The 25,727-nt window shown below is 43.6% G+C and overlaps 1 protein-coding gene across 5 annotated transcripts in view; it reads right to left on the reverse strand.

The window, feature by feature from the left end:
- PTPN4 (protein tyrosine phosphatase non-receptor type 4) overlaps window positions 1-25,727 on the reverse strand; it is a 278,626-nt gene that overhangs the window by 14,693 nt on the left and 238,206 nt on the right. For all 5 annotated transcript variants that reach the window (XM_029061248.1, XM_029061260.2, XM_029061256.2 and 2 more), the window contains 8 exons: window positions 15,062-15,221; window positions 12,898-12,981; window positions 12,750-12,806; window positions 9,077-9,233; window positions 7,747-7,913; window positions 2,658-2,748; window positions 2,498-2,559; window positions 425-571 (listed from right to left, as the gene is read on the reverse strand). In XM_029061248.1, coding sequence (XP_028917081.1) covers window positions 425-571; window positions 2,498-2,559; window positions 2,658-2,748; window positions 7,747-7,913; window positions 9,077-9,233; window positions 12,750-12,806; window positions 12,898-12,981; window positions 15,062-15,221 — 925 coding nt within the window. The remainder of the gene's footprint in view (window positions 1-424; window positions 572-2,497; window positions 2,560-2,657; window positions 2,749-7,746; window positions 7,914-9,076; window positions 9,234-12,749; window positions 12,807-12,897; window positions 12,982-15,061; window positions 15,222-25,727) is intronic.

Consider the following 25,727-nt stretch of genomic DNA (forward strand, 5'->3'; position numbering starts at 1 on the left):
GGACAAGTCACTTCACTTCTCTGTGCTTCATCTGTAAAATGAAGATGAAGACTGTGAGCCCCATGTGAGTCATTCATTCATTCATTCATTCATTCATTCATATTTACTGAGCACTTACTGTGTGCGGAGCGCTGTATTAAGCACTTGAGAGAGGACAATATAACAATAAACAGAATGAATGAATGAATGAAAGTGTGACCTTGGAAAAGTCCGTTCACTTCTCTGTGCCACAGCTACCAAATGGGGATTAAGACTGTGAGCCCTATGTGGGTCACGGACTGTGTTCAACCCAATTATCTTGCATTTATCCCAGCTCTTTGTACAGTTCCAGGCACACAGGAAGCACTTACTAAATACTATTAAAAAAACCTCCAAAACCCAAACCCCATGCCTCCAGTTGCATGCTTAGGAAAGGGTGACTTACTCGGCCCCGCTCGATCTGTGTGGTCAGCATCACAACCATGGAGGAGCCTTGTTCCCACGTCATCTGCCAGAAATCTGGACAAGTGTTCGGTAATGGCCCCTGACAGGCGATGTATTGATTGATAATGCTGGAAGAAGGGATTTCCATCTAAAAGGAGAGAACATGCCAAAACATCACTTTACTAGTAGGAGCAGTGATAGTATTTAGTAACCTCTGACTGTGTGCAGAGCACTTTACTAGGTGCTAAGAGAGAAAACAGTGGTGGGAATTAGACACAATAATTGGAACTGTGGTATTTGTTAAGTGTGTACTACGTGCCAGGCACTGTACTAAGCGCTGGGGTGGATACAAAGTAAATTGGGTTGGACATAGTCCTTGTCCCACATGGGGATCACAGTCTTAATCCCCAATTTACAGATGTTTTGGGGGGGGGAAGGGGAGAGGAGAGGGGCAGCAGCACATGCAAATCACAGTCTCACTAGTTATCATCATTCCCACAGCTAATCTGACAAAGAATATCGGTAATTTACTTATGCACATTAATGTCCACCTCTCCCACCTAGACTGTAAGCTCCTTGTGGGCAGAGGTCTACCATCTTTATTGTATCATACTCTCTCAAGTGCTTAGTACAGTGCTCTGCACCCAGTAAGCACTCAACACATGCCACTGAGTGACTGATTGAAACTCTTAAAATAGATCATTTCTACCAAGTTAAAAATTGATCAAATGAAGTAAGTAAAGGTTTTATGATGGAAAAGGCGTTTAGAAGCAGGATGGCTTAGTGGTAAGAGCCCGGGCTCAGAGGTCATGGGTTCTAATCCCGGCTCCCTCACATGTCAGCTGTGTGTCTTTGGGCAAGTCACTTAACTTCTCTGTGCCTCAGTTCCCTCATCTGAAAAATGGGGATTAAGACTGTAAATCCCATGTGGGACAACCTGATTACCTTGTATCCACTCCAGTGCTTAGAACAGTGCTGGGCACAAAGTAAGCGCTTAACAAATACCAACGTTATTATTATTATTATGATTAATCAGTAGTATTGCTTGTATTCATCTAACTGCTGCCATGCAAACACAAATGCAATAGTAAAGGTACATAAAAGTAGTTCACTGTCAAACCATTTTATGAAAGTTTGTGAAATTAGTTTTCATTTGGAAATTTTTTCAAATTGGTTCTTATTTAGAACCTTTGTAAAAAAAAAATTGAAATATTTTTTCATATGTATCTGGTATGATTGATTTAGCTACCAAATACCCGAGTAGTAAAGTCTCAGGTCAAACAGAAGGCATGTGAAAAACCTCACGGCAAGAGTCAACCTAGCTGAAGGAGCTGCAGGCCCTACTGCTTCAAAATGCTGATCTTATTTTTATCATATAGAATTCCTTGCTGATCAACAGCTATCGTTTCAATGGCACTGTCAGAGCAGGAAAACAAATCAGTTCTAAACTCATATTACAAAATTTGCTTACACGGAACATTACTTAAAGAACATTTCCATTATTGCCACATTGGGCTAAACATCTATTTGGAGCAAGTTTCTCTCGTGACAGTTTTTAGCAAAAAGGGTACCTTTTGAGCTATAAAGAATATCTCCCCTTTACTTTGAAAATCGTTCCTAATCTCCTTCAGTGGAAGTAGGAATTTTACAGTCATTGTTTAAATATTTAGAACCAACTATGAATCTGCAACTGCCTTGCACTCTTGCAGTTAGCTATGCAACTAACATGCCCCGACCAGTAGCTGTTTCTGAAAAATGTCTAGCAGTGATCAATGATTTTACGTTATCAGTTGCGGAACTCAGGTCGTGCCCTTTGTGGGAGGCTAGGGGTTAGGGAAATAAAAACTGTCACCTGGTTTAGTGCTTGTCTTTACCTGTAAAGTTTTTAGAACTACACATCCATTTGTTTTAGCCTAGATTGGGAGAACATTTAAAAGAGGAGGCTTATACAGCTGTAGCTTTTTAGGATGAAATTTAGTTTTCAACACCAGTCTACTTTTTATGAGCTAAAAATATACCCTTATCACTGTAAATGCATATGTTGTTCAACCACTGACAGAAAAATCCAACTCACATTTATATAATTTGCATTGATGTAGTCATCATTGCCCTTTAAAATGACCCGTGTAGCATCATCTGGAAAAAATAATTCAAAAGTCCAAAGGTTATGTATTTATTTACAGTACATCTAGAAGGATGAAACATCTTAACATTTGGGGAAAGGATATACTTACAAGGCGAAATGTCTCTGTATCTATTTTTGGAAATGTTTTGAGGTAATTTGGCACAAGACATTGTCATTCCAGGCTTTTTCCTGTACAGTTGCTAGAAGAAAATAACAAGAATCAGATGAGCCTGGATGCCCCAAAGGACACCGTAGCTGATATTTGGAAAAAGGGCAAATAATGACTTTGAGTACACAATCGCAATGGCGGAAATGGAATCCATTTTTTATTTCTCACCACAATGATTAAGCTGCTTTATATCTAGGATTATGAAGTTTTTGGAATCGGTACCTGTTTCAGTGTTTAACTTTAAACTTGCGATTCCCCTGCTCATAAAGGAACCAAAACTCAGCACAGTTTAGTGACAATGTATGTTATACGAAGGTACTGACGGAGAGTATGCAGGCGGATAATAGCGATGCCCATCCTTTGGTTTCAAAGGCGATGAGATTTATTATTATTAATAATAAAAATAGTGATGCATGTGAGTGTGTATTGATAGACTGATTGATGGTGGTTAAGGGCACTGGGTGCCCGGTAATCTTTTACTGCAAGGCAACTAGAAAGCATTTGGGCCTCTAGTTTCTTCAACTTAATATCACGATCTAGTAGAGAAGCAGAGTGGCATAATGGGAAAAGTACATGTCTCAGAGTCAGAGAACCTGGGTACTAATCCCGGTTTTGCCACTGGCCGGTTTATGGGACTGTGGGCAAGCCACCTCGCTTCTCTTGCCTCAGTCTCATCTGTAAAATAGGATTTCGATACCTGTGCGAGCCCCTCGTGGGATAGGGATTGTGCCCGGCCTAATTAATTTGTACCTACCGCAGTGCTTTGTACAGTGCTTGGCACCTCGCCCACGTCCTACCACGGGCCTGGAACGTCCGCCCTTCTCAAATCCAACAATTACTCTCTGCCCCTTCAAAATCTTATCAAAGGCATATCTCCTCCAAGAGGCCTTCCCAGACTAAGCCCTCCTTTCCTCTTCTCCCACTCCCTTCTACATCACCCTGACTTGCTCTCTTTGTTCATCCCTCCTCCCAGCCCCATGGCAAGTTTGCACATACCTGTAATTTACTTATTTACAGTACTGTACATCAACTCCTCTACACTGAAGCTCGTTGTAGCCAGGAAATGTGTCTGTTTATTGTTGAACTGTACTCTCCCAAGCCCTTAGTACAGTGCTCTGCATGCAGAAAGCACTCAATATGTACGACTGAATTGAATAAACGTTTAACAAATATCATAATTATTATGACCTTCCTGAAGCCTCTGTTCCAAGAGAGTCACCACCATTTGTTCTTTATGCCATGGTGATCTGTTTTCTGTTGCTGCCTGCCAACTATCTGCTACTAGGCTTCATCTGAGGTTTTGCTTTATGCTTTTAAAGTGCTGTGCCTTTCTGTGCCCCGTTCACAGTTAGCACAGTGAACTATCACAGTTAGCGCCATACAGCAGCTGTTTGTTTACTCCTCCGTCTTCCAGTCTCCTCACATGACACGTCCAGCGACCCTGTGATGGGATTAGCGCTGCTTCAGTGTTCTCCATGCTGATGAGGGAAGCAGCGTGCTCTACTGGAAAGACCACGGGACTGGGAGTCAGAGGACGTGGGTTCTGATCCCGGCTCTGTAGCGTGTCTGCGGTGTGACTCTGGGCAAGCCACTTCACTTCTCTGTGTGTCAGTTCCCTCATCCGTATAATGGGGAGTAAGACCATGAGCCCCATGCGGGGCAGAGATTGTGCCCAACCTGATTTCTTTGTATCTACCCCAGCGCTTAGAACAGCAGTTGGCACATAGTATAAGTGCTTAGCAAATATGACAGCTATTATTATGATGATGTTGGTGGCTGACCTCACTGCCTGACATCGGTTCTTCTATGTGGCCGCTCTTTCCCTTCCAAGGAGGATGTCCCTGAGAGCTAACTTTACCTCTGGATTTAGGCGGGGCTGAAAAATCCAATTTGGACATGATAATTTTCATCAAATCACGTAAACAAAAAGTCTGTCTTTTGTTCAAAAGGGTTTGCTGCTGCTGCTGCTGCAAGGCCTCACTCTGTTTTTGCTTCTGTCTTGGGCTTGCAGTCCTCTTAAAGCTTCTTTTCAGAAAAGAGGTGCTCCTTCTTCAATAGCAGAAAGTCAGGCTGTCTCTATCTCCCAGCATTTGACTGTGATGCATCCTTGCCAGACACTGTGCTTTTCAACCGTCGTCTCGGACCCCCTTGCTTGAGTCTATCCTGTTGCGGCTCACTATAAAGTGACTGATGGGGGTACTCCCAGCATTCTCCATTCTTCCCCATTTTCTGAGCAACCCACGTGTTTTGAGGTGAGCCTATAGGCTGACTTTACTACAGGACTCTGTTGTTGATGTGGACAACTGCAACTGCTCAAGGAGTGATATACAGCATTGTGGTGGGTTAATAATACTAACTGTGGTTTTTGATAAGCGCTTCTACGTGCCAAACACTGTAGTAAGGGCTGGCGTAGATACACGATAATCAGGTCCCACATGGAACTCACAGTCTAAGTGGGAGGGAGGTATTTAATCCCCACTTTACAGCTGAGGAAACTGAGGCACAGAGAAGCTGGGTGACTTGCCCAAGGTCACATGGCAGATAAGTGGCAGAGCCGGGATTCTAATCCAGGTCCTTTGACTCCCAGGCCGGGGCTCTTTCCACTAGGTAATGTTGCTTCAAGTTCAGGTTTCATAACCCCTCTGGGGCTTGGCTCTCATTCCAGTTGTAAAGAGCTTGGCTTTAACCTGAAGCCCGATGCTAACGTGCCATCACTCCTTCTGACAGTCTCCCAAAGGATTACGGAGCTCTCTTGAGGTGATTTTTGACTGCCGTCTCCACCAGAGCAATACTGGCTAATCCATAATGCCCATAAAGGAATCTTACGATGACGATAAATTCCATCTAGCTAACGAGAAATGATTGTACGAAGCATTCTTCTGGTGCTGATGTTTTTCATCATTGTTTTTATTTTGTCTTTTAACGGCACTTAAGTGCCAGGCACCGTACTGAGTACTGGGGTAGCTATAAGTTGATCAGGTTAGACACAGTCCATGTCCCACATGGGGCCCACATTCTTCACCCCCATTTTACTGATGAGGTAGCTGAGGCACAGAGAAGCTTAGGGACTTGCCCAAGGTCACCCAGCAGACAAACAGCAGAGCCAGGATTAGAACTCAGGTCCTCTGACCTCCATGTCCACGCTCTATCCACTGGGCCATGCTGCTTCTCTTGGATTCAGACTTACTGTCAGACCAGAGCTCCGGGAAGGCCCTACAAAGGGCTCCCTAACCAGCTTTCAAATGCGGCAGGCAGTGAGCCCAGATGGTTTCTTTGCCACTTGGGTCAGAATGATGTGGGCCTCCTCTAGCATTTGTCCCTCAAACAGACACCTCCAGCCTGAGCCAGGGAGCCCTAGCCCTCCAACTGATGGTAAATATTGTACACTGGGGAAGCTGCTCTGTGTGCCAAGTAGATAATCTGGAGGGTGGTCTCGAGGGAAGTCATCAGAAGACTGGGCACTACAACCTGCCCCAAAGTCCTACAGTTTGACTGGAATCATGATGCCACCTTGGTGCCAAGGTCTGAGTGCCTCCTTGCCTGTGCCTGCATTAATGGGCGGCGAATGTGCTCCCGAGGTAGCAGATTTCAATGGCAGGATCTGCTCCTGTTCCAAACCCTCACCGAGCTCCGTCCACCCTCCCTCTCTAATGGGCCATCTCTGCCATAGCCACCCTGTCATCACTACCTGTTGCATGCAGTGTTTCTGTTCTCTCTTGGCCCGCTCTGTCCAAACCACTCACGCCCACACCCAGCACCTGCAATCCCACCCCCATCCACAGTAATGCTACCCTGCCATTTTCTTCCTATTTCTCTGTGGTTTGGAGCTCCCCTCTCAACCTTGATGTCTGCCTCCCCCTCTAATAATAAGAATAATAACTGTGGTATTCGTTAAGTGCTTACTACATGCCAAGCACCATAATAAGCGCTGGAGTGGACACAAGCAAATCAGGTTCAGCAGAGTCCCTGACCCACGTGGGGCTCATAATCTCAATCCTCATTTTATAGATGAGGTAACTGAAGCACACAGAAGTGAAGTGACTTGCCCACGGTCACACAGTAGACAGGTAGGGGAGGTGGGATTAGAACTCTTGACTTTCTGACTCCCAGGCCCATGCTCTGTCCACTTAACCATGCTGACTGAAAGCTCAATGTGGGCAGGGAACGTGTCTGCAAGCTCTGTTGAACTGTACTCTAACAAGGGCTTAGTATGGTGCTCTGAACAAACTAAGAGCTCAAAAAATAATACTGATTGACTGACTGATTGACTCATTCACTCCTGCCTCCTCACTAAGACAATATTTAAGGACTAAGTGACTTTCAAAATCATCACATAGGAGCAGTGCCAAACTATGCATTTCCTTCCACGAGAAACAGATTTGCTTAAATCTTATAAGTTCACATAAAAACTTATTTTATTTAGATACAAGAAGACATGCTGGTGTCATATGATAATAATAATAATAATAATACTGATAATTGGGGTATTTGTTAAGAACTTACTATGTATCAGAAGCACCAGTCTCCAAGTGCTGGGGTAGATCACCAGGCCTCACATGAGGCTCATAGCCCAAGTAGGAGGGAGAATAAGGTTTGGCATCCCCATCTTGCAAATGAGGGAACTGAGGCACAGGGAGTCAGTGAAGTCTAAGCCTAAGGTCATACTGCAAGCAAGTGGCAGGACCAAGTTTAGAACCCCAGTCTTGGACTCCCAGGGTCGTGCTCTATCCACGAGGCCATGCTGCTTCTCAGATCTCATAAGCACACATTTCCTCGGTCCCTAAATAGAGCTATGTGGAAGACACATGACCTTTTCATATATGCAAATCTGGGATGATTTTTTGTGTGCTGATGAAATATAAATTCTAGTCCTGCAGATCAAACTATTCTTTAGGGTCTGTCTTCCCAGTAGGTTCACAGATGAACTAATACTTCATGGCTAAAAACCAGGGAGGCTGGGATTTCACCAAAGATTGTGCCGAGACCAACTCTACCCCTTCAACATAAATGGAAGGCAGATCATACTCACATCAAACTGCATCAGGACTGTTCCAGTGACAAGCCCATCGGCAAGCTGGATCATAGACTCTTTCAGAGCGTTGTCATCTTGATGGACACCGTCTAGAGGAGATTTCTCAGGAATGTACTGGAAGTCGGGTTCGCTTTCCAGCTTTTCCTCTACCACGTCGTAGACGGCTTCAAAAAATAACATTGACAAGTTAAAGAGAGGCTCACAGAGAACCTTACTACATCACTCACTATGTAGTATTTAGACACTGAGGTGAATGAATCAGTGTTCATAGTGGGGGAGGTTTCAAAGAATAAATGGTTCACAGAATATGGGATTGGAAACACTGGTTAAGAAAGTTATTTTGGGGCAGTATGCTTTACAGAAGCACAGGACAGATCTTACGGAAGTCTTATCCATGATCTAATTGGACCTGTGGGCAATTAGTTTCCTTTTCTCCTCTGTATATAGATCCAATTTTATTAAGGGCCAAAGACACTTGTCTTAATCTAGACAAACATAAGAACTCTGCATTTCCATTAAAAAAAAAATCCACCATGCAAAGTAGAAAGTATAATGGTGCTGTTGGCCAGAACCACTTTAACTGCTCTGGTTCCTAAGTTTTTACTATATTATGATCAGTATCCAATTAAAGGTTATGTGCATCATTCTGTGGGGCTAAGCCTCCCAGACCACATCCTTTACAGAAAATGCCAGGAGTGGGATCTCCAGTCCACTGAAGATCTTTGACTGTCTTCATATTTTGACATATACACAAAGGGATATTCAAGCAAAAAAAAAAAGGGTCAGAGAAACTGAATATTCTTCCAGCTGGGGAAGAACCAAAAGAAACAAAGAACTGTCCCCAAATCAGTTCTCAATAAGAAGATTCAGTTGGTGATCACCTCAGGGTAACTTCCTAGAACGTTGTGCTATACTGTCAGCACTAACAGATACCAACTTGAAATACAGTTCTATAGTCAACAAATATTTTAATTTATAATTCTAAGACACAACCACACCAGTTCATTAATATTTTAGCACTCTTTCTTGGTAGGCTGGCTATCTTCTGTCCTGTCCTCCGCATTGACAAACAAGTTAGAATTACATTGGAGGCAAATTATTTTAATCAAGTAAAGCAGTCGGGCAGTGGAACCATCAATTTAGGCAACTGTAAAGTACTTTGAGAGTTCAGTTCAAAACTAAAACTCACTCTTGCCATGGTGTTTTAAGGAGAGGAGAGGGAGAAGGATATAACACATTTCCCTTTGAACTATCAACATGCAGGTCCAATGGCAGACTGAGGGGATAGGAAGAGGTGATGGATTTCCAATAATAAAGAAACTCTCACCGTTAGGCCGAACTAGGAGCACAAGTTCCCCTGAGTGTCTCTCGCAACTAGCTTTGATGAACATAACCACTTGATCGTGGGTATGCGCCGCTATGTCCCTGCCATTGATCAGTACAACCTGATCCCCTTCGTTCAAGCGAGGGACGCAGAGGTCTGCCTGCAACGTGAGGCAAAACAAAACCAATCAGATTCCCAGAGAGCTTCCGCCCAGCCCGGCATTGACTTTCATTAATAGTAATGGGAAAAGGAAAACTACGCTAGGTATAGAAATCCAAAGGGTATCAATCAGCTCAGTGACTGTAAGCTCCTTGTCGGCAGGACCCGGGTCTTTAACTTTACTGTAGAGGAGAGGCCAACGTGGCCTACTGGTGTCAAGAAAGGAAACGTTGCTTGCAAGGAAAAGCTCTGTTCAGAATGGCTGTATGTGTGCATGTGTGCGGGTGTGTACTCACTTACTCTCTGGTATTTTTTGAGTGTTTACTACTTGGGGAGCACTGTACTAGGTGTTTAGGAGAGTAATCAACCTGTGGTATTTATTGTGTGCTTACTGTATGCAGAGCACTGTACTAGTCAGATGAGGAAACTGGAAAACAGATTTGCTGACTGACTTTCCCTAGATCACACAGCAGGCGAACAGTAGAGCTGGATAGAACCTGGGTCTCCTGACTCCCAATCCTGTGCTCTCTCTCCCCCAGACCACCCTGCCTTCATAGTCCAGTAGCTCATTTCTTCTAGATCTGAATGTTTGTGTGGACCTATTTTGATTTATTCCTCCATGGGAAATTCTTAAAGTGAAGCCATGGAAGTAAGTAGCCCATTGGCCCTTCATTTTTTGAACCGCATGTAAACCGAATACCGAGATTGGCTTCCTCATACAGGTTCCTTTGGTATTCTTGCTCTTTCATTTGTAGTTGAGTGTGGTACCTTGCTGGGATGAATATAAAATGAAAACGGGAGGTAATGTAATGAAATCCTAGCCTTGGATTCTCTCTGCCCCCCTGCTTTCCCCTCCCCAGAAATTACTTGGATTTGCTGAAATTTCTGTAATGGTTCTGAGTCCCCAGATAGGCCACTGTTTTATCATGCTTATTTTTTTTCTGTTTTTTTTTTGCCCTTCATGTCTTTCTTTACTGTTCCAGCAGAATCACTTTCAGGTATGGCACTGCAAACTGGTGTTTCTGGAAAAAAGCATCCTAGGTGTAAGAAAGTCCCACCCAGAGACAAGTGGAGAAACTCCTCAAACACCCTGACACTTTTCTATATCTATTTCATTTGAATATAAGATTGCAAATATATCGATTTGATCATTTATTCAGTAGTCCTTATTGAGGACCTACTGTGTGTAGAAAAGCCCTTCTGCTTGGAGGACACTCTACTAAACACTTGGGCGAGTGTGTCTATGTGTGCGATACATCTGTAGGTACATTTTCTTAGACTCTGCTGCTTCCCTTACTTGCAAGTTATTTCAATATCTCTCTCCTCTGCTATATTTTAAGCTTCGGGAGGGCAGGTACTCTGCCTACCAACTCTGTTGCATTGTACTCTAGAGTCCCTCTAGCCTGTAAGCTTGTTGCAGGCAGGGAATGTGTCTCCCATCTCAGTTAGACTGTACTCTCAGCCCTTAAGTACACATCTGTAATTTATTTGTACTGATGTCTGCTTCTCCCCTTAGATTGTAATCTTGTTGTGGGCAGGGAATGTATCTTTTTATTGTTTTACTGTCCTCTCCCAAGCGCTTAGTATAGTGCTCTGCCTACAGTGAGCTCTCAATAAATATGCACGTCCTGCTTCTGGCCTGGAATTCTTTCCCCTTCAGATCCGACAGACAATCGCTCTCCCCAACTTCAAAGCCTTATTAAGGTCGCATCTTCTCCAAAAGATTTTCCCTACTAAGTTCCCGTTTCCCCGACTCTCATTCCCCTGCATCACCTGGCCTTGGATTTACACCCTTTACTCACCCCTCCCTAAGCCCCACAGCACTTATGCACATATCCATCTTCTACCTTAATGTCTGTCTCCCCCTCTAGACTGTGAGCTCCTTGTGGGCAGGGAACGTTTCTACCAACTTTGTTAAGCTGTACTTTCCCAGGTGCTTGGTACAAGCGCTTAGTACAGTGCTCTGCACATAGTAAGCGCTCAATAAATACGATTAAATGAATGCACACAGTAAGTGCTCAGTAAATATGATTGAGTAATGAATTACATAGCAAACGTTAAAACATACGTGCAGAATTTTGCCCTTCAATTTGTTTTGAACCTATCTCCTTCATAATTTTGTAATCTTTAATCACATCTTCTTTTAGCCTTTCCTTTCCTGACCCTGATCTGTTCAGTCTACTCTTATACAGGAGCTATCATTTTAGACTTATGGAACTCTAAATTAAAACATGAGGTTCTGGGATCCATCGGTCAATGAATCGTGTTTGTTGAGTGCTTACTGGGTGTAGAGCACCCTACTATGCGCTTGGGATGTCCCAGGCAGACTGGCAATGCCAGCCGAACACCTTTATTATTTTTTTTATTATTATCGGTAATACTAATAAAAAATTATAATGGCATTTGTTACGTGCTTACTATCAAATCAGACATAATCCCTTGTTCCACATGGGGCTCATAGCTTAGGGAAGAGGAAGAGAGGTATTTGGTCCCACTTTGCAGATGAGGAAACTAAGGCTCAGAAAAGTTATATGATTTGCCCAAGGTTACCACAGCTGCCAAGAAGCAGATCTGGGCTTTAACTCTGAAGATACAACTGGAAGGGAAGGGAAAGGAAGGGGAAAAGCAGAGCCCATTCCACTGCTTTACCACCACTGGAAACCAAGACTAAAACCCTGATCTTTTGATTCCCAGGCCTGTGTTCTTTTCACTGGGCCGTGCTACTTCTAAAACCTCTCTGTATTACGGTTGCTTTGGTGCTTGCATTTTGTTATTTAAGAAAACTGTATTAAAAAAAGTTATTCTTAAAGGTAAAAAGGCAATGTAAAGCCTGTTTCCCGACTATGTCCAGATAATACTGAGGTTGATGGGTATTAAGCTATTAATGTAGTGATAGCGATGGCATTTGCTGGGCGCCCATTGGACCCATGTACTGTACTAAACTCTTGGGAGAGTGCAACAACAGCACGAGAGTCATTCCCTATCGACAAGAAGCTTAAACGCTAACAGGCTGAGAGAGGCATAAAAATATTTACAGTTAGAGAAATTGGAATAAATAATGAAATATACAATTGCCTAGACATGAATTCACAATTTCTATGGTGGGAAAAAATAATTATTTGAGTGCTAGAGGTGGATTATGGGTTGATGAGGGTAAGGATTTAGGGTGTTGAGAGTTAATCAGGGAAAGCTCTTCGGAGGAGATGGGAATATTAGGGTTAGAGTACTGAACACAGTGAGGGCTGACGTCTGTCGGACCATGGGGGAAGCGTTCTGGAGAAGGTGTGAGGGCCAGGGTGAGTGAAGGGAAGGAGATGGGAGAGTCAAGGGCGAGGTACAGTTATGGGGTTCAAGAGAGTTAAAAGAATCTTACACTATTAAGAGCAGAGACTGTCGTTTTTCTGATTTACTGTAAAACGCCATAGTGGACTTTCTCTCCTTAAACATGAAATAAAGATGACAAATAAAATACCTCCACTTTAACCTAAGGTTCACCTGCAGAGTTTAGATAACTTACGGATGTTCCTGGAGCTACCCTGGACACTATCACAGGCATCTTCTGATCATATCCTCCCTTTAAAAAACAGCATATTCAGTATCAACATTTCCACTGGCATGAATGATTTTTTTCTTGATAAAAAATGTCATGAAAGTCTTTTGCTTACCTTTACATTGAAGCCAAACCTTCCACTTTCATCAGGTTTCATTCTGATTAGAACAAGATTGTCCTGGGGAATACCACCATTGGGCTAATTAAAAAAAAGTTTATGGAAAAGTCTGAGTTATTTCCTTTTAACTGGCAATTGATTTTTTTAAAAAATGCATTTTACTCTAACAGATGCATTTTCTGTTGAACTCCTGTCACCTAAGACTGACAATTACTTTGTGGTTTTCCCCTCTCAGGGAGATTAGAAACTCCACACAACCACTTCATGCACAGCCCAGCCATTAATCTATTGTACTGGACTGCTGGGGCACAATGAGGAACTTCTCAAAACACAAATTGACTGTACAAACCACAAGTAACTCTAAAGTAACAGTTAGGGAAGCAAGTGGAGACCATTTACTGGTTTCCTGTTATTGCTTAATGTAGATAAAATCCTCACTCCAACCAAAATGTACGCTGATGAGTGAGAGGACCGCTCTTCTTCTACAGCCCACTTTTCTGGGCAGTTTTAGAGAGAAACTTGTCATTGCCAAATGGGCCAGACTTATCTGCTGACCCTGGCTGGACCCAGGTCATTTCATTTTGCTGCCTCTGGTGCAACCGGGACTGTTATCTCCACTTTGTCTACACAAAATTACACTCTCATCCCTAATTCTCTCCACTGACACAGGCTGCTCCAAGCCTCTCATTTCCCCACCTCCTAACTCATTATCCCATTATAGAACTAGCATGATGAAATTGAGCAGAATGCAGGAGAAACATGAAACTGATAAGTCTTATAAAGTGTTCGTCTGGAGTGAAAACAGTACAAAGAGGCCCTTTTTTCAATGATATTTGTTACGTACTTACTATGCGCCAGGCACTATACTAAGCGCTAGGTAAATGCAAGATAATCAGGTTGTACAAAGTCTCTATCCCTCACAGTCTTCAACCCCATTTTCCAGATGAGGGAAATGAGGCACAGAGAGGTCACACAGCCTACAAGTGGCAGAGTTGGGATCAGATTAGATTGGAGAAGCAGCCTAGTAGAAAAGAGCATGGGCCTGGGAATCAGAAGACCTGGGTTCTAATCCTGGCTCCACCACTTCTCTGCAGATGATGAAACTGAGGCTCAGATAAGTTGGGCTGACTCGCCCAAGGTTGTCCAGCAAACGAGTGGCAGCGTTGGAATTAGAACCCAGGTCCTCTGACTCCTAGGCAGGTGCTTTTTCCACTAGGCCGTGCTACTCCTCAGTTATTCTTCCTCATTGCTGCCACTCGCTCTCTTCACTCAAAGGGCTTGACTGATCGACTGGTAGTTACATATAATAATGTTGGTATTTGTTAAGTGCTTACTATGTGCAGAGCACTGTTCTAAGAGCTGGGGTAGATGCAGGGTAATCAGATTGCCCCACATGAGGCTCACAGTCTTAATCCCTATTTTACAGATGAAGTAACTGAGGCACAGAGAAGTGAAGTGACTTGCCCACAGTCACACAGCTGACAAGTGGCAGAGCCAGGATTTGAATCCATGACCTCTGATTCCCAAGCCTGTGCTCTTTCCACTAGTCACGCTGCTTCTACATCTGAACCCAACAGCCAAAAGAGGATGCTTGCTTCCATTTCAATCTCAATCAGTTCTGGGTAGACACAGATACTGATCTCTTCAATGTTACCAGAATTCAGATAAAGTCGGTCAGTCATTCAATCAGTCAATCATATTTATTGAGTGCTTACTGTGTATAGAGCACTGTACTAAGCACTTGGGAGAGTACAATACAACAATAAACAGACACAATCCCTGCCCACAACAACCTTATACAGTCTAGAGGGTGGGTGGGGAGGACATACATGATCCCTCCAAATTATCTTTCGGTATGTCTGGATTGTCTGCATGTGTCTTCCTCTCATGATCTGTAATCAATTTAAACAGCCAAAAACCTTAAAAAGCACCTCAGTAATTGATTCTTAACCAACTCACAGGTTTTGAGAAATGGAATATCAAAATTAGGGCACCCGACATGAGATTTGCCGATCAGAGAAAACAAGGAAAAAACAGCTGCTACTAGACCCATAAGGTGACAGGTCAAAGATGAACAAATAACTTCAGTTTCAAGAACAAACAAACCCAAGGCCATTCTCACACAACAGTCGAGATCATCGGGTTGGCAGTAGTAACTTACTGTGGATTTTTCAGGGGAAGAAGGAACATCAAATGTTTCATGAATATGGTTATCCAGTTCTTGCTGGGAGGATGAATGGTCAATTTGGTTCCAACTGTTCTTCTTCGACTGCTTGGGCGGCAATGCGGGAGGCTGGCCATCTACAGGAGTATCCTGAGATCTAGGGAGGAGGGAGAAAAGCTTGAGGGAAACATGTCATTTGTGAAAATAGCCTCGATATCTGCTAGAGAAGCAGTGTGGCCTAGTGGAAAGAGTTCAGGAACGGGAATCAGAGGACCTGGGATCTAAACCCAGCTCTGCCACTTGTCTGCTGGATGACCTTGGGCAAGTCACTTCACTGGGCCTCAGTTCGATGATCTGTAAAATAGAGATTAAGACTGTGATCCCCAAGTGGGACATGGACTGTGTTCGGCCTGACTGTCTTGTATCTACCCCAGTGCTTAGTGTAGTTCCTGGCCCAAAGACAGCGCTTAAATGCCACTAAAAACCCCCACATCTTTTTTAAGTAAAGAGAGGTGGTAACTGACCCGATGAACTTCTATCTACTCTAGGACTTCGAACAGTGTTTGTCACATTGTAGGCACTTAAATACCACCATCAATTAATAAATAAACCTTTTTACTCACACAACGGGAGGACTTTTTTTCAGTTCTATAAATGAAATTCTGCTGTGAATACTAGGCCTTCATTTTGTAGAGTAAAGAAATAGTATCTGCAGCAATTTCAACAATTCCTACTTATTCTGAAGTACGCTTTCATAGGAAAGCACCTCTCTTAGCAATGCACCCTTAAATCTTATTTCCCTCCTCTAAGAGTTTCATATATAATTATGGTATTTGGTAAGCACTTACTAAGTGCCAGGTACTGTACTAATCGCTGGGGTGGATACAAACAAATCGGGTTGGACACAGTCCTTGTCCCACGTAGGGCTCACAGTCTCCATCCCCATTTTACAGATGAGGTAACTGAGATACGGAGAAATGAAGTGACTTGTCCAAGGTCACACAGCAGATAAGTGGTGGAGCTTAGATTAGAACCCATGACCCTCTGACTACCAGGTTCATGCTCTATCCACTATGCCATGCTGGTGCCCTTCCTATTGAAGTTTACCTACAGGTAGGAGTGTGACTGAGAAAAAGGCGATATGGAATAGAGAATTCCCACTACACCATGGCCTAGTGGATAGAGCATAGGCCTGGGAGTCGGAAGTTGGGTTCTAATGTCAGTTCCACCACTTGTCTGCTATATGACATTGGGCACGTCACTTCACTTCTCTGTACCTCATCTGTAGAATGGGGATTAAGACTGTGAGTCCCATGTGGGACATGGACGGTGTCCAACCTGATTATCTTGTATCTACCCCAGTGCTTAGTACAGTGCCTGGCACAAAGTAAGCACTTAATGAATACCATAAGAAAAAAAAAAGATCTTCCTGATGGGCAGATGTTCCATGCAGGCATCATATTTGGTCTTGACCCTGTTGTACAATCTTCTCAAAAACGTTTTTGAAAAGAGCTCCCCTTCCCTTGACAAAACATGCCATCTCAATCAGTCTATAGAATTTGTATCAACCTTCAGATGTTTTGTCACACTGCCCGAGGCTGCATTTTTCAGTAGCCTTAAAGCAATTCCTTTGAATCCTTGGCTTTTGGTAATCCTGTACTTTTAATAATACAGCACCTATCATCCCTTCTCCCTGCATATTCCCTGCCAGAATACTGTGTGGAAATAATCATAATTTTGATGCGAGTAAGCGGACTTAATGGTCTGTGATCTTATTTGGCCACTTTGGGTTGAATACGGCAATCAATCGATGTCAATCAATCGATGTTACTGAGTGCTTACTATTTGTAGAGAGCTGTGCTAAATGCTTGAGAAATTATCGTTATTTCCCATAGAAATGATAGATACGATAGAGTCGGTAGATATCAGCAGCTTACAGTCTCGAGGCAGACAAAGAATATTGTGGAAACTGTCCTGGGAACGAGATATGTCATTTTCGCCCAAGTACCACCAAGAAAACCTTGGGTAGCCACTCAGTGGTGAAGATCAATTCTTGGGTACGTAGTTTGAGCTCATGTTGCCGTCAGCCTCTATGCCAGCCTACAAAAAGCTATGGCAGCCTTCTGGATTCCACTTTTTTCTTTCTAGTCTATCGCTGTAACTTTGGCTGGCCTAGATAAGCGGATTCCAGGATGGCATTCGGTTCTCACTGGCTGATGGGATCTCCCCAAGGAAGAATCTCCCCAAGGAAGGCGACACGCCCCTGATCTTGGTGCTCTTCAGATTGACTGACTGTGTCGGGTATTGGAACTCTCCATCATCTTGCACAGGGGCCTCCAAGGCACAGTCATTCACATAAACCACCTCCTCAATAACTGATTCTAGGACTCTCTGTGATGTCTGAAGCCCATTCAATCGAAAGAATGGAAATACATTCTTAATATTCAAATAACTAAACACAAGGACTAAGTTGACCTCCTGTCTCTCCCCACTCCAATTCACACTTCACTCTGTTGCTCAGATTGTTTTTCTACAAAAATATTCAGTCCACGTTGACCGACTCATCAAGAACCTGCAATGATTGCCCATGTGCCTCTGCATCAAACAGAAACTCCATACCCTTGGCTTTAAAGTACTCAATCATCTTGGCTTCTCCTACATTACCTCCCTAAATTTCTACTGCAACCCAGTCTGCCCACTTGGCTCCTAGAATGCCCTATCCTGCCGTCGACCCTTGGCCCAGGTCCTACCACTGTCCTGGAATGCCTTCCTTCCTCACATCCACCAAACTAACTCTCTTCCCCTCTACAAAGCAATACTGAGAGCTCACCTCCTCCAGGAGGCCTTCCCAGACTGAGTCCCCCATCCCTCTGCTCCCCCTCCCCTCCTCCCACCTTCTGCTCCTCCCCCTCCCCCAAGCACTGTTTTTATTTGTATATTTTATTTATTACCCTACTTACTTTGTTAATGAGGTGTATATCTCCTTGATTCTATTTATCTTGATGATGCTGTCTTGTTTTGTTTTGTTCTGTTTTCCTTTTCTGTCTGTCTCCCCCATTTAGACTGTGAGCCCATCACTGGGCAGGGATTGTCTCTATCTGTTGCCGAATTGTACATTCCAAGCGTTTAGTACAGTGCTCTGCACATAGTAAGCGTTCAATGAATACTATTAAATGAACCTACTCACAGTACCTCAATCTCACCCTTCTTACTGCCCACCTCTCCCCCATGACCTGCCTCTGGCTTGGAATGTCCTTCCTCTTCAGACCTGACAGAAGATTACTCTCCCCTCCTCCAAAGCCTTATTGAAGGCACATCTCCTCCAAGAGGCCTTCCTGACTAAATCCTCATTTCTTCTTTTCCCACTCCCATCTGGGTCACCCTTGCACTTGAACTTGTTCCCTTTATTCACCCCTCCCTCAGACCCCCGGCACTTGTGTACATACACATCATTTATTTATATTAATATCTGTCTCCACCTCTAGACTGTGAGTCTGTTCTGGGCAGAAAATGTACCTACCAACTCGGTTATACTGTCGTCTCCCAAGTGCTCAGCACACTGTTTTGCACACAGTAAGCACTCAATAAATGCAACATTGTGGTTGCAAACCTCTATGTCGGATAATAGCAATGCAGCATATAGATATTTAAGGCATTTATTACGTCCTACTATGCGCTAAGCACTTTGACTTCTTGACACTATAGTCTTGAAGGCAGCTAAAAAAAGTCAATATACAGAGACACAATCAATCAACACAAATTTTTCTTTCAGGAAATTATCAGTTTGGAAAGCTGTCTGAAATTGAGAGCCTCTGCCAATCAATTCACACTGACACTGAAAATCCTTAGATCAAACATCACGTCAAATTCAATAGTGGCTCAATTTTTATAACACACTGATACAATGTTCACGCCACAACTTGACCCCTCTTTTGATCTGGATGATTTTTTTTTGTTTCTGGGGGCATTAGGAGGGTTCGGGAGTGAGGGTGTTGCCATCTTTGAGTTCACCACAAAGGTGCAGGCACATTTTCAAATATAATAATAATAATGTTGATATTTGTTAAACGCTTACTATGTGCAGAGCACTGTTCTAAATGCTGGGGTAGATACGGGGTAATCAGGTTGTCCCACATGAGGCTCACAGTCTTAATCCCCATTTTACAGATGAGGGAACTGAGGCACAGAGAAGTTAAGTGACTTGCCCATAGTCACACAGCTGACAAGTGGCAGAGCCGGGATTCATACCCATGACCTCTGACTCCCAAGCCTGTGCTCTTTCCACTGAGCCACGCTGCTTTTCCACTGCCTCCAATTTTGCCTCCAATGGCAACACAATTCATTCCCCAAACAAGAAATCTCAGACCACTGGCCTCACAGCTTTCCATTAACTGTCTCCTCCTTAATTTTTTGCTCTTCTGCTTCCAATCTGCTAGCCCTCTTTGCTTCTCCCGTTCTGACCTCCTCCTAACTGTATCTCACTCTCAGCTCTTTCCTTTCTCCAATTCGTGGCTGGGGTCTTCCTTCTCAACCCCACCACACTACTATTATTCTTACAATTATTACTATATCCCTCCTAACATTTGAAGTCACCTACCACCACCCCACATGACTAAATCATGTTACCCCACTAACTCCTGACTGCCCTGACCTATCTTGTTTATTTATTTATTTTTATTTGCTTATGACACTATCAATTCTATCTGTGTTTTCCTTTTTTTATGGTATTTGATGATGATGATGATGGAATTTGTTAAGCACTTACTATGCGCCAAGCACTTACCTGATACAAGGTTATCAGGTTGTCCTACTTGGGGTTCACAGTCTTAATCCCCATTTTACAGATGAGGTAACTGAGGCACATAGAAGTTAAGTGACTTGCCCAAAGTCACACAGCTGACACATGGCAGAGCCAGGATCAAACCCAGGTTGTCTGACTCCCAGACCCCTAATCTATCCTCTCTAGGCTAGGCTGCTTCTCTCTTAAGGTATTTGTTAATATTTTACAATGTGCCAAACACTGTTCTAAGTGCTAGGGTAGAAACAAAGTAATCAAGTCCCACATGGGACTCAGAGTCTTAATCCCCATTCTACAGTTGAGGTCACTGAGGAACAGGGAAGTTAAATTCATTCATTCAATCATATTTATTGAGCGCTTATTGTGTGCTAAGCGATTGGAATGTATAATTCAGCTACAGAAAGAGACAATCCCTGCCCAACAATGGGCTCACCGTCTAAAAGGGGGAGACAGACGGCAAAACAAGCAGGCATCAATACCATCAAAATAGATAAATAAAATCACAGATGAGTTGCCCAAGGTCACGCAGCAGACAAGTGACAGAGCCGGTCTTAGAACTCAGGTCCTTCTGATTCCCAGGCCCATGCTCCACACCCTAGGCCACGTGGCTGTTTCCATTGTGTGCTGTTTCCATTCCATCACTCAATAAATATGATTGAATGAATGAATTGTGTGCACATTAGCACAAGAAGCAGCATGGCATAGTGGATAGAGCATGGGTCTCTGAATCAGAAGGTCCTGGATTCAGCGTGGCTCAGTGGAAAGAGCCTGAGCTTGGCACAGGTAATGGATTTTAAACCCGGCTCTGCCATTTGTCAGCTGTGTGACTTTGAGCAAGTCATTTAACTTCTCTGTGCCTCAGTTACCGCAAATGTAAAATGGGGATTAAGACTGTGAGCCCCAAGAGGGACAATCTGATCACCTTGTATCCCCCAGCGCTTAGAACAGTGCTTTGCACAGAGTAAGCGCTTAACAAATATCATCATCATTATTATTATTGTTTTATTAATCCCAGCTCTCCTGCTTGTCTGCTGTGTGACCTCAGGCAAGTCACTTCACTTCTCTGTGCTCACTTACCTCATCTGTAAAATGGGGACTGAGATTGTGAGCCCCCTTGTGGGATAGGGACTGTGTCCTAACCCCAGTGCTCAGTCGAGTGCCTGACACATAGGCAGCGCTTAACAAATACCATAATTATTATATTAGCTGTGGCTGCCTTCTCTTTCTCCCATGAGCGGTGGTGGTAGCATAAAGTTCCTAGAAGATCAGCTCTGCAGATTCCCAGAAGCCTACCACAATGTTCTGCACTCAGCAGAACCTCAATACTCAGATGATGATGATGGAGTGCGTCTGGGCACAGAATTTCCATGGAGAAATTTAAAGATGAAAGATGGCAGTGTACCAAAATTTCTCTCTCCATATGGAAGTTTCTCACAGAACATTGGCCACTCACTGTACGCCTCCCAGAAAGTGCCACTCTAGCCAAATAAATATTATCTTCATCCCCACACCATAAAACCATAGGAAAATCTACATTTTTAGGTTTCTGAGTTAACACATCTTCTGCAATGCACAGAAAATGACCCTGAACATGGAAATGAAAGGAGAAAAAGTGATAAAATTCTAGAAAATGAATGCATTGGCTTAGTTAGAAAAAGTTGACTTTTTTATACTTTTAGTATTGTAAGATAGCTCAAAGCTGAGGAGCCTAAAATAATCCCGACTCAAAATTAAACAAATTCTAGTGCAATACCTCCCTTTCATAGCTACGAATATATTATTCATTTTAACTACGTGGGACAGATCCAAGATTAACAATTTCATAAAGTATTAATGGATAAGAAGGTACAGAACCCTAAAGCTGCACAGGATAACGTTTAAATGCCCATTAAAGATTGAACACAACTTTTGCATATCATCCCTCAACTGTAGTCACTGAAAAAAGGTGCTAAAGCATTTAAAGCTGTTCAACATTAGCCTTGCTTCTAATGGTTAAGTTTACCTCTGTAAATAGGTTAATGACCTTACTCTTTTAAGTTGTCTAGAAAATACATAAGTGCATCACACACACTGAAAACACTACTTTTGAGAGTCCCTGAAGGGCAAAAGTGCAACATGCTACAATATATTAACATAATGAATTGTGAGAATTGACAATAGCACCGTGGGTAAAAACTTCCCTGCTTTATATTTGCTCAGTCAGCTTTGAATTTCCTTCTGAATAGTTAGCAGATAGCGGTGAAAGCGGCCTATTTTGCAGGCAAAGCAGTTCTTGGGGCTACTGCCTTCAGCAATTTGCATCAAAATGGAATTTAAAAAAATGGACTAGTTTTCCTCTCTTTCCCCCGCTCCCCACCTCCTCACCCACTAGTTTTGTGGATGTTGTTAGCAATAGCTGGTCTTCCTCTCAATGTACTGAGAAGAGGAGTGTGTTAACGTGTGTAGCATGAGTGTATTAAAACAAACATCTGCCCTGTGTTTCTATATTAATTCAGACTGCATTTTAATTACCTCAGGAAATTACAAGGAGAAAATGTCCAACTTACTACCGAGTTGCTCGAGTGAAATGAAAGGAACGGCAATAATTACATAGCTGCTGCTCTCTGCTGCTCATTGCATGCTGCGCTCTAAGATTCTTTATTTTTGACATAGTTTCTTTAAATCAGATGGCTGAACTTTTACCTGACAACTCCTTTATTGGGAACACAGGTGGGTCCTGAATTGTAAAGTTGACCCTAAACTTGCCAAATAAAAACAAACCTAAGCACACAGACAAGAGAATCTAACGGAAAGGAACATTACCTATAAGGAGACGTGTTAGGTGATCTTGGCTATGTCACACATTCCTTAAGCTCCACTTTCTACATCAATTTCCTAATCAATTATTACTCTCTACCCACCTACTCCCCCTATGATATTTTGTGGATACATAGTTATACTTACATAAAGAGTCCATAAAAGATGGAACTATATAGGTGCAAGATTTTTATTTTAACAGTACTGCCTGCCTCAGGATTGGGAACTGTTTTATAGTTGAGACTCAGATGTAAGTTTTGAAGAAGGAGAATATGCTTTTCTCCATTATTTTGTATTTATTGTTAAACAGTATTTCAGCACCTTCTCCTGATACGTACACTGACATTAATCTTGCTTATCTTTTTTTTTTGCTCCAAAACAGGGAAATGGGAGGAATTTACATATATATTGATGCTATATTTTTTTTTCAAAATTGCACATGCAACAAATCAAAGAACCAAACCCAGAAACTCAAATCTTGTAGTAGTCATCTTTCATTACCCTTGATTTCACTCCATGGAAACAGCCTCGCTAAGGTAGCCAATGACTTTCTTCTCACCAGTTCCGACGGCCTCTACTCCATCTTAGTCCTCCTCGACTGCTCAGCTGTTTTCGACACTGCGGACCATCCTCTTCTCCTTGAAACTTTATTCAGCCTCGGCTTTACTGACACTGTCCTGCCTGGTTCTCCTCCTATCTCTCTGGCTGCTCCTTCTCAGTCTCTTTCGAGGGCTCCCCCTCTGCCTCCTGCCTTCTGACGAGGGTCCTTCAAGGTTCAGTTCCTTCAAGGTTCAGTTCTGGGTTCCCTTCTGTTCTCCATCTACACCTACTCCCCAGGGTAAGTCATTCGCTTCCATGGCTTAGACTACCATCTCTCCACAGATGATTCGCAAATCTCCATCTTCAGACCTGACTTCTCTGCTGTCTCGCCTTTCCTTCTGCCTTCAACATCTCTTCCTGAATGCCCCGTCAACACCTCAAACTAAACACTTGCAAAACAGAACTCTTTGTCTTTCCCCATCTTTCCCTCCACTGTGGACAATACCACTACCCTCCTCCCTATCTCACAAGCCTATCCTCGACTCATCTCTCTCAAACGACCCATATATTCCATCTCTCTCCAAATCCTGTCAGTTCTACCCTCACGACATCACTAAAATTGGCCCTTTCCCCTCTATCCAAACTGCTATTATGCTGCTCCAAGCACTTAATAATAATAATAATAATGTTGGTATTTGTTAAGTGCTTACTATGTGCAGAGCACTGTTCTAAGCGCTGGGGTAGACACAGGGGAATCAGGTTGTCCCATGTGGGGCTCACAGTCTTAATCCCCATTTTATAGATGAGGTCACTGAGGCACAGAGAAGTTAAGTGACTTGCCCACAGTCACACAGCTGACAAGTGGCAGAGCTGGGATTCGAACTCATGAGCCCTGACTCCAAAGCCGGTGCTCTTTCCACTGAGCCACGCTGCTTCCCTAATAATGTTGGTATTTGTTAAGCGCTTACTATGTGCCGAGCACCGTTCTAAGCGCTGGGGTAGACATAGGGGAATCAGGTTGTCCCACGTGGGGCTCACAGTCTTAATCCCCATTTTACAGATGAGGGAACTGAGGCACCGAGAAGTTAAGTGACTTGCCCACAGTCACACAGCCGACAAGTGGCAGAGCTGGGATTCGAACTCATGAGCCCTGACTCCAAAGCCGGTGCTCTTTCCACTGAGCCACGCTATCCCACCTTGACTATTGCATCAGCCTCCTCGCTGACCTCCCTGCCTCCTGTCTCTCCCCGTTCCGGTCCAGACCGCACTCTGCTGCCCACATCACTTTTCTTAAAAACAAAAAAAGAAAAAGAAATCCTTCAGTCCACCCCTCCCCACTCAAGAACCTCCAGTGGTGGCCCATCCAATCAATCCATCAGTCGTATTTACTGAGCCCTTACTGCGCCCCCTGTACTGAGCACTCGGGAGAGTACGACACAACAACAGATACATTCCCTGTTCACCATGAGCTTACATCCATCACTGCATCAAACCGAAACTCCTTACTGTTGGCTTTAAAGCACCCAATCAGCTCACCCCCGCGCTGAGCAGCAGCATGGCTGGGGAGTCAGAGGTCATGGGTTCAAATCCCAGCTCCGCTGCTTGTCAGCTGTGTGACTTCTCACTCTAGGCTTCACAGCTCTCCATCACCTTTCCCCCTCCTACCTCTCTTCCTTTCTCTCTTTCTACTCCCCACCCCCCACGCTCCACTCTTCTGCCGCCCACCTCCTCACTGTCCCCCGTTCTCACCTATCCGGCTGTCGACCCCTGGGCCATGTCCTCCCGCGGTCCTGGAATGCCCTCCCTCCTCACCTCCGCCAAACTAATTCTCTTCCCTCTTCAAAGCCCTACTTAGAGCTCACCTCCTCCAAGAGGCCTTCCCAGACTGAGCTTCCCCTTTTCCCTCTGCTCCCTCTGCTGCCCTCTACCCCCAGCTTCACCTCCCCTCAACTAAGCCCCTTTTCCCCCCCTTTCCCTCTGCTTCTCCCCCCTCCTTCCCCTTCCCTCAGCACTGTGCTCATCCGCTCAATTTTATATATTATTTATTACTCTATTTATTTTGTTAATGAGATGTACATCCCCTTGATTCTATTTAGTTGCCATTGTTTTTGTCTGTCTGTCTCCCCCTATTAGTCTGTAATTCCGTCAGTGGGCAGGGACTGTCTCTATCTGTTGCCGATTTGTACATTCCAAGCGCTTAGTACAGTGCTCTGCACATAGTAAGTGCTCAATAAATACTATTGAATGAATGAATGACTTTGGGCAAGTCACTTAATTTCTCTGTGCCTCAGTTCCCTCAACTGCAAAATGGACATTAAGACTGTGAGCCCCATGTGGGACAATCTGATCACCTTGTATCCTCCCAGTGATTAGGTAAGTGCTTTGCAAAGAGCAAGTGCTTAACAAATGCCATCATTATTATTTATTATTATTACCTTACCCTACTGATCTTCAACAGTCCAGCTCACACACTCTGCTCCTCTAGTGCCAGCTGGCTCACTCCGCCTCAATCTCATCTCTCTTGCCACT

This window comes from Ornithorhynchus anatinus, chromosome 1 (assembly GCF_004115215.2).
Source record: "Ornithorhynchus anatinus isolate Pmale09 chromosome 1, mOrnAna1.pri.v4, whole genome shotgun sequence".
Taxonomy (NCBI): Eukaryota; Metazoa; Chordata; class Mammalia; order Monotremata; family Ornithorhynchidae; genus Ornithorhynchus; species Ornithorhynchus anatinus.